Here is a 13851-nt window from a genome sequence, read left to right as displayed (position 1 = left end):
GGGTGTTTTTATTTCCAACCCTTCGTTCTTTTTAGTCGTTGTGCTGTTTAAATCAATAGCTGTTTCCGCGTTGGCAAGTGTTTACTGATCACACATATGGTTGAAATTGATTTAAAGATATTGAATGGTAAGCTACATTGGATTTTCTTCCCAGATATGTTGACGTTTGTGTACCGAAAAAAAAATCCTATTTGTTTAGAATGCGCTATTATTCTCTATATCAACGTAACGAAAAAATTGCTGTGAAGTAGACTAGGTAATACTGACAATTTACAAAGACAGTCTTGTTTATTGAGGTGAAAACCATTTAATAACGATACTTCATCTAATTCATGGGTTCTTTACGTTATGTCTGAATGTGTCTGCATTAATATGATAATTTTATCTTCTATTCCAACTGTTAATGTAAAGATTTTTTTATCTTGTTCATCTAATAACCTACCTGCACAAATTTACATTGTAAGTTGCCTACAAGTGCTAAATAATTTTAATGTTTCATTAACTACGTCACACAAATAAATTATTTTAGAATACAGTTTTCAATTTAATTTATTCTAATATGTAAACACAGAGACGAAAACAAATCACTAAATCGAAACGAAAAAAACATCGGAAGATGATCCAAAGCACTAAGTTCGACAAAATTTCACGCAATTCAATACAAGTTTAAAAAAAATAAAAAGACAATAATCTGCGCCGAGCTTGAATCACCTCAGTATCACTAAAGACTAGTAGATAAACGAACACATCCGCTCACCACAAGCAACATCTGTAAGATAATGCCGAACAAAGCTGAAGCCTTATCTTTATGACCATTCACGTAATAAGCGAATGGCAAATAAATAAACGACTGATTTTATTTAATCACAGTGATCATATAAATAATACAGGGAAAATTGTAACAGCAACAGTTGTCAAACAGTAACCATGCGTCTCTTCCTCGCTTTACTGGCTCTGGGCTTCGCAGCCGTAGCGGGTAAGTTTATTACAAACAAATATGCATAGTTTTTATATAAAATATAATATCATGTCCAACGTAACCATGAAATAACATTTTTTTACATGTTTAACCCGTAATTGGTATGGTGTGTGTTATCATAAGAAGTAATAAAAGAATGCACAGATTGATCTGAAATTGACATTATATTATATTTATATACTTTACACGATGAAAGACAAATACCGAACCGAGTTCTGCCTTATAACATAAGAGCGTGACATGATCCTGCTGGAGAACTCTCCAGTAAGAAGTAGCAAAGTAATAAAACGAACAACTGTTCGTTTTATTACTTTACTACTATAATTATTAATTTAACATTATTAAATAAAAAAATAATAATAATTTGTTGAGAATAACACGGCGACGAGACGAAGAGAAGTGGGCGCCACTGACAAATACACGGTGTCAGACGAAAATGACCAATTAATGTACTTACCTACTTTTATAGTTCAAAATAAAAATATTAAAGAGTGTGATTGATTCTCAAAAATAGGTGCGAGAACCAACTAGAATTCAACTATTTGATGAAATGGTTGAATTCTACCTCCTCTCTTCGTACATGCAGTTTTCCGTTTAACAGCGATGGAATAAAAATGAAGAGCGGAAAAGTATGTTTCGAGGATAGATACCCCGAGGAAAAACCTTCTGGAACAAGGCTAATGTTCCAGATTAGTGCAAAATATGTCACTACTAACAATTATTGTAACTGTTGCGCTAGACTAGTAATGAAGGAAACATACCGGGAAGAAATAGAAAACGCGCAAGATCGGCAGGCCGGCTAGTGTTCTCCTGTCAACTTCTTACAATTTTGAGATTCAAATGAAAAAAATCTTATTAATTTATAAAAACCCCGAAATATTTATAAAGCATGAAATAATTATAATTATTAAATAATTTCAAAAACGAGCGTTCAGAAACCGACACTGCGCGCATTTGTCAAACTTACGATTTATACGGAAAGGTAGGGGCAAACATATTGTCTTAAATCGATGAAAGATTTAATAAAGTAAATAGGGCTGCGGAGTTTAAATTTGTTGTTGTTATAATTTAAACAATATGTTATAGCTGTCCCAGCAAACCCTCAGAGGATCGTGGGTGGTTCTACTACCACTATTCAGCAGTATCCCACTATTGTTGCTCTGCTGTACTCCAGGAATGGAAACACTTTCTTCCAAACTTGCGGTGGTATCATTCTCAATAACAGAAATATCCTCACTGCTGCTCACTGCCCCTAGTAAGTATATAAATTAAATCATTGAGGGTATTAAAGAGATTTCGCATACTAAATAGAAAGCCTAATTGATTATTCTATTCGAAGCCGAGACGTAATCAACAGATGGCGTGTTCGATCTGGTTCGACTTACGCGAACAGCGGCGGTGTCGTTCACAACTTCAACGGCCTAATGATCTACCCTAACTTCAACCGAAGAACTCTTGACAACGACATCGCTATTATGCGCACCGCTAGCAACATTGCCTTCAACAACGCCGCACAGCCCGCCAGAATCGCTGGCGCCAACTACAAGCTCGGTGACAACCAAGTTGTCTGGGCTGCCGGATGGGGTGCCATCAGGGTAATTTTCTTTGTTGAAATTTGTGTGCATTCAAAACAACAGCAAATAATCAAAATATTCAACCAAATATTTTTTTTTGCGACAGAATTATGTTTTTATATACTCCTATTATTTCAGAGTGATGGTCCTTCATCGGAACAGCTGCGCCACGTTCAGGTTTGGACTGTGAACCAGGCCACGTGCAGGTCTCGCTACGCCAGTATTGGCCGTACCATCACCGACAACATGTTGTGCTCTGGCTGGCTCGACGTCGGCGGTCGCGACCAGTGCTATGGTGATTCCGGCGGTCCTCTATACCACAACGGTGTTGTCGTTGGAGTGTGCTCCTGGGGCCACGAATGCGCTTTGCCTCACTTCCCTGGTGTCAACGTTCGTGTCTCACGCTTCGCTAATTGGATCAGGAACAACGCCTAAATTTTCAGGAAGTGCAATGTAAAAAATCGTCTACTGTAAAAAAGTTTATTTTTTATATTTTTCCGGAAAGTTGTTTGTGATATACAATGCGTTCCATATGAAGTATGAAGACTCATACATCATTCGATGTACGTTATATTTTCGAATTTTACCTTCTACAGAAATCAAATCTTTAATCTTCGTATACCGAGTTGAATTTACAATTTGTCAGCATCAAAGACTGAGAGGACAACGACAACTCTATGCCACATTTCTTCAGATGGATGAATAAAGTATCAATAATTATTGCTGCTTCATTTTTCAACCCATTTAGAAGATAAGATATTACCACTGTAATTGCTGAGAGAATTTATTTATACTTAATAATACACACACGCACCATATCAAGCATTTATCCCCGAAGGGGTATGGAGAGGCGCAACCAAGGCACCCACTTTTCGCCAAGTGTGTTTCGTCCCATGATGTGATAGGGGGCGAGCCTATCGCCATACCGGGCATAAATTTCAGAGTCCAGTCTGATACTGAGCATACTTAATAATCGCTAAGTTATATCATGTTAAACTTACCCTAGCTGGAAATGTACATAAATACCAGTGAAGATATATGCTGATAAATATATTTAATTGGGCGCCACCTTGCCATGCGATTTATGAATGAAATTATATAAACAAGTGAAGATGTCTTGAAATAATTTATCAATTAATATACGTGTTTGACCAATATTAGTTTCATTAATATGTTAAAAGCTATCGATAGACCAAAGAAAAGGTTCTGGTAGTTTAAGACTTACGGTATTATTTTAATTTACACTCGAAATTATAAAGTCATATTCAATAATAAAAACCAACAACAAATAATTCTAATAAAATTATTAACTTAATCTAGTAGTAAGTACTTAAACTACTACTTAAAATTTCGTCCATGGGGCATTCCACGTGAAGCGGGCACACAAAAAATGTTGAAGTCTCAGATTTAGTAATAATCGACTATGTTATCCCTGTATGTATCCTGGATCCAGATACAACATATTTTTAAAGTAGAAAGTCTGGCTAGCGAGTTAAAAGACTTTGAAGTTTTGACTGACCTGCTGGTATACGCCAATTCGAATCCCATTATCAAGTTTTTAAAGTAACAATAAAATAAATAAAGCAGTGAAATATACTTCATTTAATGGGCTTTTTATTGAATTTCACAAAGTTGTCATATTTATATATTTTTAGTTTTTTCTTCTGAAAATAGATACTATTGTATAGATAATCAATGCCAACTTCCATACTGAGCTGAGAAGTCGTTTAGGAGCGCGACCGGTTACAGTAGTAGTCTCTGCACCGGTTCGCCTCCTGCGCACCTACTAAATACACCGTATCAATATGCACGCATTTCGTTTCTAATACCTAACACGCACACAAAATATGTTTATCACTTTCAATCTCGGGTTTTACCGGGCTATTTTATAGATAAAATACGGCTAAAATGCTATCTCACATAGATAGCTAAAGTAGGTTTCTACAGCAATACATAAGTAGTGTAATATAATCCAGGCACTTCTCCATAGATAATGTAAAAAAAATTGGGTTGCCAAGTCTTTAAACTACTTCTAGTATAGTGGGTTTTATTGTGCGTAATATCCCTCGTTTAAATAAATAATCTTTTAACATATTACAAATATCTAATGATTTTAAATAATTATAATTATTTTCATATATTTTTAATAAAAAAAAATCTATAAATCAAAAAGTTTCTGTCATATTTACGGTATTCTTTTGTGGTATAAATTTTGTTTGGAATTGGCAAAACAAGTTAGTTATTTAATTTGCAGCATGATGAGGGAAAATGAATTTTGATATTACTTTACGATGTTCATAATATATGATATACATATATTGTATCTGGTTTCATACAGGCCGACATAATTGTGTCGACTGACGAGGGGTAGTTACGTCTCGTCAGTCGACACTTTATCTGGTCCCCACTCTACTTACCATCAGATGCGATGGGGTTGTCGCCGTGCCCCGATAGAAATACTAGTCACTCATTTCACTATTATTATAACAATATTTTTTTTATCAATACTCGGCAACGTGGATTCACTGCACCTGATGTTAAGAGAAGTGAAGCTTGAAGAAAATGCCGCCCGGCACGTAAGATACAAGCATCTAAAGACGGCACAGTCATGCGCGCCTGCATAATTGCTTTTTCACGCTCTGCTTGAAGGACCCCAAGTTATAGGAAAGAGGGAACACGTGCTGACAAACCATTCCACAGCCTGATGGTTTGGCACGGGTATGAGGATTTCCCTAAACTTTTTGGTTCGCGCCGAGATAGAAGAGACCACCAAAGGGTTTGAAAAGGTGAGGGTGAGATAAGATTGAATAATTCTTTAGACCACTACCATAATACAGACGATGGAATACAATATCCCGCCTCAAGTGCAGTAGCTTTAAAGTGATTTGAGGTCGGTATCACTTAAAATGCAGGTATCCCGTCGCTGCAATCCGTACAAGGCATCGAGCAAGTATTTTACGGGACGCTCCCAGAGGTCCGAGCAGCATCCCATACCTGGCCTACCGGGCGTGAAATACTTTCGCACCCTGTTCAGAATTCTGACTCTTGGGGCTTTGGACGCTCTTGATGGATTCAGATCGCAGCTAATATCCATGCCCAAGATATTTAGGTATTTCCGCATTTCAAGTGGAGTGCCTTAAAATTGGGGAGGAGCGAAAACAGTTATTTAACGTATGTTTTCACACCTAGATTTTCTTGTCATTGAACTCAACTAGATTCCTTACACCTCAGCTGAAGATACGACCCAGTGCCTAATTGAGCTCAATGACAGTTATTAAAATCTATATATATAAAAGAAAGTGGTGTTAGTTACACTATTTATAACTCAAAAACGGATGAACCGATTTGGCTGAAAATTGGTGGAGAGGTACCTTAGAACCAGGAGATGGACATAGGATACTTTTTATCCCGTTCCCACGGGATAAGACCCTGGGTCTTCCCAGGGTCTTATAATATAAGACCCTGGGAAGGTTATAGGCTACTATCCCGGGAAAATATATAGTGGGACTTTTATCCCGGAAACTCCTTCACGCGGGCGAAACTGCGAGCAAAAGTTAGATTAAAATAAAATATGACTGTGTTTTATTGTATTGTAATTTAGATCAATTACTCGCATTATCCACTTGATTATATGATGACTTGATAAAATGTACTTAATACTATTTTTCTGAATTCAAATAGAATTATGGCTATTTTTACCACACCATTGTGCATTACAATGACCTATAACAATATTTAATTCTTTGCCAACGCGAAAGTGTTTACTGCTCACACATGTGGCTATAACCGATTTGAAGATATTGAACGGTAAGCTACATTGGACCTTCTTGTCAGTTGTGTTAACGGAAACCGAGCGTCTGTTATTAGCTTTCTTGTGGTTAAATGGTTACTTTATTTTCTAGTTATATATATTGCGTTTGTGTACCGAAGACATTTTTCTGTTCGTTTAGAATGCGCTATTATTATCTGTATCTATCAGTGGCGAAGCGTCTATACAAGCCGATTCCCACCACTCCCTTTTAGGTTTTCGGTGATACTAAACAAATTATTTAATAGATACATTGTAAATTTAGAACATATCACACAATGGACAAAAATTATAATAGATTAACTTATTAATTAATGATCACTTAATAATGACATCTATCGGCCATTAGCCCGTTATTTGTTAATTTAATAGATATCGATTACTTATTTTAAATAACGATAGATGGCGTACCTTGCATTTAGTTGTCCAGAAATTCCGTTACCTAAGTGAAATTGTGACGCCACAGGCGCAAGCTAACCCGCTGTTAAGCGGCCTAATGTTGTAGTATGTTTTTTAATACAGATGGCAGCACTTTCTATGACATTCTATGCCGGTGTTCGTCGGAATCGTGCGGAAAATATAGGCAAAGTGAACTCGAGACTTTTCGTTCTGAGCTTTTCGACTTCACGTTAACCGAATATGTATTGCCACTTTTTATGTCAGTCAAACGTCATAATTTATTATGCTACCAAGTCGCGGTGTTTGTAAATTGCTGTCACAACGTCGGTGACAACCAAGTTGTCTGGGCTGCCGGATGGGGTGACATCAGGGTAATTTTATTTGTTGAAATTTGTATGTATACAAAACAACAGCACATAATCCAAAATGTCATCCAAATTAGATTTTCGCCACAGATTTATGTTTTGTTCTATATGTTTCTAAATACTCCTATTATTTTAGAGCGGTGGTCCTCCATCGGAGCAGCTGCGCCACGTCCAGATGTGGACTGTGAACGAAGCCACGTGCAGGTATCGCTATGCCGCTATTGATAGCATCATCACCGATAGCATGCTGTGCGCCGGCTGGCTCGACGTCGGCGGTCGCGACCAGTGCTTTGGTGATTCCGGTGGTCCTCTCTACCACAATGGTGTCGTCGTTGGGGTGTGCTCCTGGGGAGAGCAATGCGCTTTGCCTCGCTTCCCTGGTGTCAACGTTCGTGTCTCACGCTTCGCTAACTGGATCAGGAGCAATGCCTAAATTTTCTGGAAGTGCAATGTAAAAATATCGTCTACCATATTTTTTTTTTTTCTATATTTTACCGGAAAGTTGTTTGGGATATACAATGTGTATATATTTTTCTTCTAAAGATAGCTATTATTGTATAGATAATCCCTACCAAGTTCCATAATGAGCTGAGAAATCGTTTAGGTGCTAGACCCGCTACAGTAGTAGTTTCTGCACTGGTTCGCCTCTAGCGCACCTACAAACGTACCGTATCAGTATGCACGCATTTAGTTTATAATACCTAACAGACCCGCAAAATATACTTATCATTCTGAATCTTGTTGAGTTTTACGGGGCTGTGTGCCTCAATATTTCTTTCTCTTTCACACTCATAGATAAAATAGAGCTAAAAGGCTACCTTACATGCATAGCTAAAGTAGGTTTCAATAGCAATAAGTACTGGAATATAATCTCAGCTTTTTCTCCATAGATAATGTAAAAATCAGGGTTGCCAAAACTTTAAACTTACTTCTAGTATAGTGGCTTTTATTCTGCGTCCTTTTTCCTTATAAAACGAATATTTTTTTATTTATTACAAATATCTAATGATTTTAAATAATCATAATTATTTTAATGTATTGCTCTATGTTTACGTATTAAAAGGTTCTGTCACATTTTCAGCATTCCTTTTGTGCTAATATTTTGATTCTTAATTGGAGAAACAAGTTATTTATTTGGATTGATTCGGTGATACATTTTTAAAGTAAATTGCGTTTATTAGGTGATTTTTGAGTTATTTTAAATAATAAATTTAANAATCACAGAAACGTACGCCTGACTTGAAGAAGCTTCTAATATGGTAATTACACCAGTGCTAAAATTAATAATTGTTGTAATTGTAGCGTAGACAGAAAAATAATCAGTTTTGATTTGCTTTTATGCTGTCTTGACGCGCTCTGTGATTTTGTTATGATTTCGTTGTGATATTTATCTCTTATTTAACCATTGTTACTTGTTTGTTATTGTTGTAAAGTTTTATTAAGTTTAAAATTAATAAATGTGGGAAGAAAACCATTACAATTTGATGATCCCGGTGAAGAACCGTATCATAGGCAGTATTAATAAATTAGTAAAAAGTAATATTCATTAATAATCATTTTTATGATTGAATGCTAGTTAAATATTATTAATTTAAAAAAAAAATCTTGGACCTGAATTTTATATGCTTGCTGTACTATCTGTCAACGCAAGTACAAGACGCCATTTAGATTCGTTTCTTTAATGTATCGGCCTATATATACATAAATCGACCCACTAGGAGTAAAGCTGGAGTGGAATATGAACTTCGATATTTACATTTGTTGTAAATATGGTATATGTTCTTAGTAATTAAATAAAGTTAGTAAAAAGATGTTATTGACATGAGTGTTTATTTCGGACTAAAGAGAAGTAACTATGGCAAGCAAAATACAATTAGTTCTAAAAATAGAACATATAAAAAATAACAAGTCACGACGAAGGTTACAATCTCCAACAGCCGCCCTTAATCGCAGTTGTGACAGAAACAAAACAAATAAAATAATTAAGTTTCTAAACCTAAGTTAACTACACATCGTTTGTGTGCTAGAGGTCCGAGGGCCTTCGTTAGTACATCAGCAGGCATATCGTTACTTTTTATATATTCTAACTTAACAATATTATTAGATACCTTTTCCTAATAAAGTGAAACCTAGTATCTATATGCTTCGTCCTGCTGTGGTGTACAGGATTTCGAACAAGATTAATGGCACTTTGGCTGTCAGAAGCTAAGTTAACTGAACAAAGTATACCTGTTATCTCGTATATAAACCGACGTAAGTAACACGCTTCCTTCGTGGCAGACGCTAATGCCATATATTCTGACTCGGCCGAACTTAACGCAACAGTAGGTTGCTTCTTGGATTCCCATGATACTGGACCTCCACTTAACTTGTAAACATAACCGGTGTATGACCTTCTGTCGATTGGACAGTTTGCCCAGTCTGCGTCACAAAAACCTTTAAATGGTTCTTCATTCTTATGACTTGACCATCCGTTCTTCTTGCCATATTATTTTAAACTAATGGAGTATCCACGGTCTTACACTCCTTCATATTAAACTTTTCTAATATAGAAAGAATATAATTCAGAGATCTTTTAATGAAAAATATCTCGACAAATCTTCTCAAAAATTCAAATTCTTGACAGTGTCAAATGTCAAATTAGATTTAAAGAAGACTATTATGTCATCAACAAAATTCCCAATATCATAAGTTCTTTACCATAGAGTTTGGTAGTTTAATTTTGTAAATCCATTTACATGGCATAACCTTTTTTAGGCTTATCTACTAAATTCCATGTATGGAGTTTCATTAAAGAACTATACTCACCAGCCATATTATGGTGCCACTTATCAGCATCATCGGCATGAGTAGCTTCGTAATATGTCGTAGGTTCATTAGAATCTACCATTGACGTATTGTAAGCTTTATAAAAATTTGTTGTTTTTCTGTCTCTGGAAGGGTATCTGCGCTCAGGGTGCGATTCCTGTTCCAAATTCGCTGTCACTTCTTCCACACTAGGCAGCCTTAAGTCAATGAGAGACTCTCGCTGTTCCAGAGTCACTGACTCTTTTGTACTCTCTAGATTTACTGGTAAAGTTGCTTCAGCCGCCGGGCTGATACTCTCATCAAAGTCATAGAATTGACAGTCATGATCAAACTCAGAATCAATCTCTTTTGCTCATCAAATAACAATATAGATTCTGACTGTGCGACAGATTGCTTCTGCTTTAGCGCTGTAAAGCAATTTTCAAAAAGGTTGCATCTCTGGATATAATAACTTTTCGTGGGTTAGCAGGATCCCTAAAAATATAAGTGCCTGGATTTTCAGAATAACCGACGAAAATTGCTTCCTGTGCCTTGACATCTAATTTTTTCCTCGTGACACGAAGGTATATGGACTAGAGCTCTACAACCAAATACTTTTAGATGGCTAAGATCACCTTTTCGTCCATACCATTTGTCATAAGGAATTTGTCCACCTAAGGCTCGATGAGGAGACCTATTCTTAAGGTAAATGGCAACTTGGAATGCATCTTCCCAGAATGCTTTCGGTAGTGAACTTTCAGCTAGCAACGTTCTTGCCTTTTCTGTAACCGAACGATGGGTGCGTTCCGCTACTCCAACTTGCTGAGGACTATAAGGCGTCGTTGTTTGATGTTCAATACCTTTTGAAGCAAGATAATCAACAAACTCTTTATTCACGAACTCCTTACCTCCATCAGTCCTAATTGCTTTAATTGTTTTATCTAACTGATTTTCAACAAAACATTGAAACACACAAAATATATCTTTGACTTCTGTTTTAGAAGAAATAAAATAAGCAAACACTTTTCGCGTATAATCGTCTACTATTGTCAACATATATCTATTTCCTTGAAAAGAAGTTGTAGACACCGGTCCCATCAAATCCATATGGATCAGTTCCAAAGGGAAGTAGCCCTATTAAACGCTAACCTTTTGAAAGGTTTTCTTGCTTGTTTACCTTCCACGCAAGCGATACAACTAGTTTTATCTACTCCTGTATACTTTATACCTACCTTGTGATTTTTCAGTTGGTTCATGCCTATACGACACAAATGTCCTAACCTCTTATGCCAAATTTGATAACTATCCTGACAGCCAGAGTGCACATCTTGTGTCAAAAATTATCCGCCACATTCTCGGAAACATTTACAGTACCATCTAAAACGTACAGTCCACCACAGGGCGAGGCATGAGCAACAGATTCACCTGTAAAATTAAAAGTATCAGATTTATAAAAGTTACATCCATTTTATCAAAAACACAAATAAAACCCTTTTCAACAGTTTTATATACAGATAACAAACTAGCTTTCAAATCTGGTATATAAGCAACATCACTAATATTGTTGACCACGTTCTCGGGCGTGTTTATTGAAATATTTCCAATTCCGCAGCACTTAATCTGTTCTCCATTTGCGACAGTAACAGTACCTTGATTCTGTATCGAGATATTCTGAAACCAGTCCCGTCTAGAAGTCATGTGTCTAGTACAACCTGAATCTACATAAATTATGTCCTTTCTTGGGTTTCCAGAAGTATTAAGACTTGTAAATATCGTATCATTGGTATTTACCGCATTGCCTTTCTCCTTCTTGTTTCTCTGTGGACAGTCTGGTCTCTTATGTCCAGGTGTCTTGCACTCATAACAAACTATATTCTTCTTCATTGACTTAGGCTTCTTCTTCGCATGAAAAACAGAGTCTAATGATGTAGCCACATCTTTGGACATTTCATTAAGCAGTTTTGTTTTCACCAACTCTGTAGTCACGTCTACATTGCAATTTTCTAAAACGCCATAATGAGAGGTTCATACCTTGGAGTTAGACCTCCCAAAAGTATTGCAGCAATAGACTTGTCCTCTATGACTACATCAATATCCGCAAGATCCTGTGCGGTTGACATAACTGCGTTAATATATAGTTCAATATTTTTGAACTCTGATAGACTCAACCTGTACAGTCTACGCTCCAAAAATAATCTTCGTCCTATTCCCTTATCTTCAAAGGCTTTTTGCAAACAAGTCCATGCCTCAGATGCAGTTTTCGCACATCTTATATGGGTTATCGCTGCACCTTCTACTGATAAGCATATCTTTGCTAATGCCTTTGCGTCTTTGCGTACCTTTGTAGAGGCAGGGGTTGTGTCTCCATCTCGGTATCCACTAATTGTTTCCCATAAATCCTCATGGATAAGGTAATTTCGCATCTTGAACTTCCAAGTCGGATATCCATCTTTTATCCTCAAACAAGGAAATGGAAAAGATGTGATCGACGCAGGGAATTTTTCACTCGAGACATCTCCAGATTCATGTGACATTTTCAGACTATTACTATTTCCTAGTCACACAAAAAATATATTCAACTTTATTTTACCAAATAACGTGAAAAAAAAAGAACTAAGCGTTCGTGCTGATAACGTGTTGTAAATATGGTATATGTTCTTAGTAATTAAATAAAGTTAGTAAAAAGATGTTATTGACATGAGTGTTTATTTCGGACTAAAGAGAAGTAACTATGGCAAGCAAAATACAATTAGTTCTAAAAATAGAACATATAAAAAATAATAAGTCACGACGAAGGTTACAATCTCCAACAACATTGAATGATAAAACCATTACCTAGCTGTTTGTCGGAAGCGGCATATCAGGAAAACAAATCCTTATTTTTAACTATAAATTTTCGATTATTCTACGAAATCGTTAAAAATATATATCATTATTATGCTTATCACTAAAGACTTATAACTTATCGTTTATTAACAAGTAGTTACAATGATAGCGAAGCGACGATAGCCAGTCTAACTCTCTCAAAAGTCTTAAGTGCATACCTTCTGAATAATTGTGAAGTCTGTCAACCCGCACTAGACCAACGTAGCGTAAACTGAGGCCTAAAACCATCTCTGTAGTAAAGGAAGCACGTGTCCAGCTAGCACTGGGACAGTAAATATTGCAGGGCTGATATTATAGATAAACACAATGAGGGTGTTATAAAATTATTTTGTATACTTTACTCTGCTCGTTCATCAGATCGAGTTTAACCTGTATAAAACTTCAACAAGAACCGAGAAATTATGCGAGATACTTGAAGCCCATGTTACTCAGGTGCATATACCATGAAGAAATTTGCCGCATGATGAAGGAAAATTCATTTTGATATTACTTTACGAAGCTGATAATATACGATATACATATTTTATCCGGTTTCAAACAGGCCGACATAATTGAGTCGACCGACAAGGGATAACTACCTCTCGTCAGACTACATTCTATCTGGTTCCCACTCTACTGATGGGGTCATCGCAGTGCCCGTATAGATACACTAGTCACACATTTGCTATTATTATACACTTTTTTATTATCGGGACTCGCCAAAGTGGTTTCACTACACCTAATGTTAAGCGATGCGAAAGCTCAAAGAAAGTGCTGACCGGCAAAAGATGCAAAGCATCCTTACGGTCGGTACAGTCATACCGGCCTGCCTAATGGCTTTTCCCGCTTAGCTTGAAGGACTCCAAGTTATAGAAAGAGGAATGCGTATGCTGGCAATCCATTCCACAGCCTGATTGTGCCGCACAGATATGAGTTACCGAACCTTTTGGTTCGCGCCGGGATAAAGATACCACCCAACGTTTTGAAAGGTGAGGATGGAATCAGATTGAAAATTCTTCAGAGCACTACCATAATACAAGACGATAGAATACACTGAGTGAGACAATGTCCCAC

General features: G+C 36.6%; 2 protein-coding genes across 2 annotated transcripts; both read left to right on the top strand.

Annotated features, from left to right (window-relative positions):
* Window positions 1-818: 818 nt before the first annotated feature.
* LOC119193368 (trypsin, alkaline A-like) lies at window positions 819-3274 on the top strand. The gene is made up of 4 exons (XM_037446957.1): window positions 819-976; window positions 2066-2234; window positions 2319-2574; window positions 2692-3274. The coding sequence occupies exons 1-4, from the start codon at window positions 928-930 to the stop codon at window positions 2986-2988; spliced, it is 771 nt and encodes a 256-aa protein (XP_037302854.1). The 5' UTR covers window positions 819-927; the 3' UTR covers window positions 2989-3274.
* A 1999-nt stretch (window positions 3275-5273) lies between these two features.
* Window positions 5274-7558, top strand: LOC119193367 (trypsin, alkaline A-like). The gene is made up of 2 exons (XM_037446956.1): window positions 5274-5345; window positions 7262-7558. Exons 1-2 carry the CDS (start codon window positions 5274-5276, stop codon window positions 7556-7558), a joined length of 369 nt encoding a protein of 122 aa, XP_037302853.1.
* The last annotated feature ends 6293 nt before the right edge of the window (window positions 7559-13851 follow it).

This window comes from Manduca sexta, unplaced genomic scaffold, assembly GCF_014839805.1.
Source record: "Manduca sexta isolate Smith_Timp_Sample1 unplaced genomic scaffold, JHU_Msex_v1.0 HiC_scaffold_448, whole genome shotgun sequence".
Classification (NCBI taxonomy): Eukaryota; Metazoa; Arthropoda; class Insecta; order Lepidoptera; family Sphingidae; genus Manduca; species Manduca sexta.
The sequence above is the reverse complement of the archived record's forward strand: the minus strand, read 5'-3'. Positions and strand labels throughout refer to the sequence as shown.

Bases quoted from the DNA above. Each gene is read 5' to 3' on its own strand.
- LOC119193368 (XM_037446957.1), top strand. From the start codon at position 928: ATGCGTCTCTTCCTCGCTTTACTGGCTCTGGGCTTCGCAGCCGTAGCG. The intron at 977-2,065 runs GTAAGTTTATTA...AATATGTTATAG, and splicing joins GGGCTTCGCAGCCGTAGCGG to CTGTCCCAGCAAACCCTCAG. The intron at 2,235-2,318 runs GTAAGTATATAA...TTCTATTCGAAG, and splicing joins ACTGCTGCTCACTGCCCCTA to CCGAGACGTAATCAACAGAT.
- LOC119193367 (XM_037446956.1), top strand. From the start codon at position 5,274: ATGAGGATTTCCCTAAACTTTTTGGTTCGCGCCGAGATAGAAGAGACC. The intron at 5,346-7,261 runs GTGAGATAAGAT...CTATTATTTTAG, and splicing joins AAGGGTTTGAAAAGGTGAGG to AGCGGTGGTCCTCCATCGGA.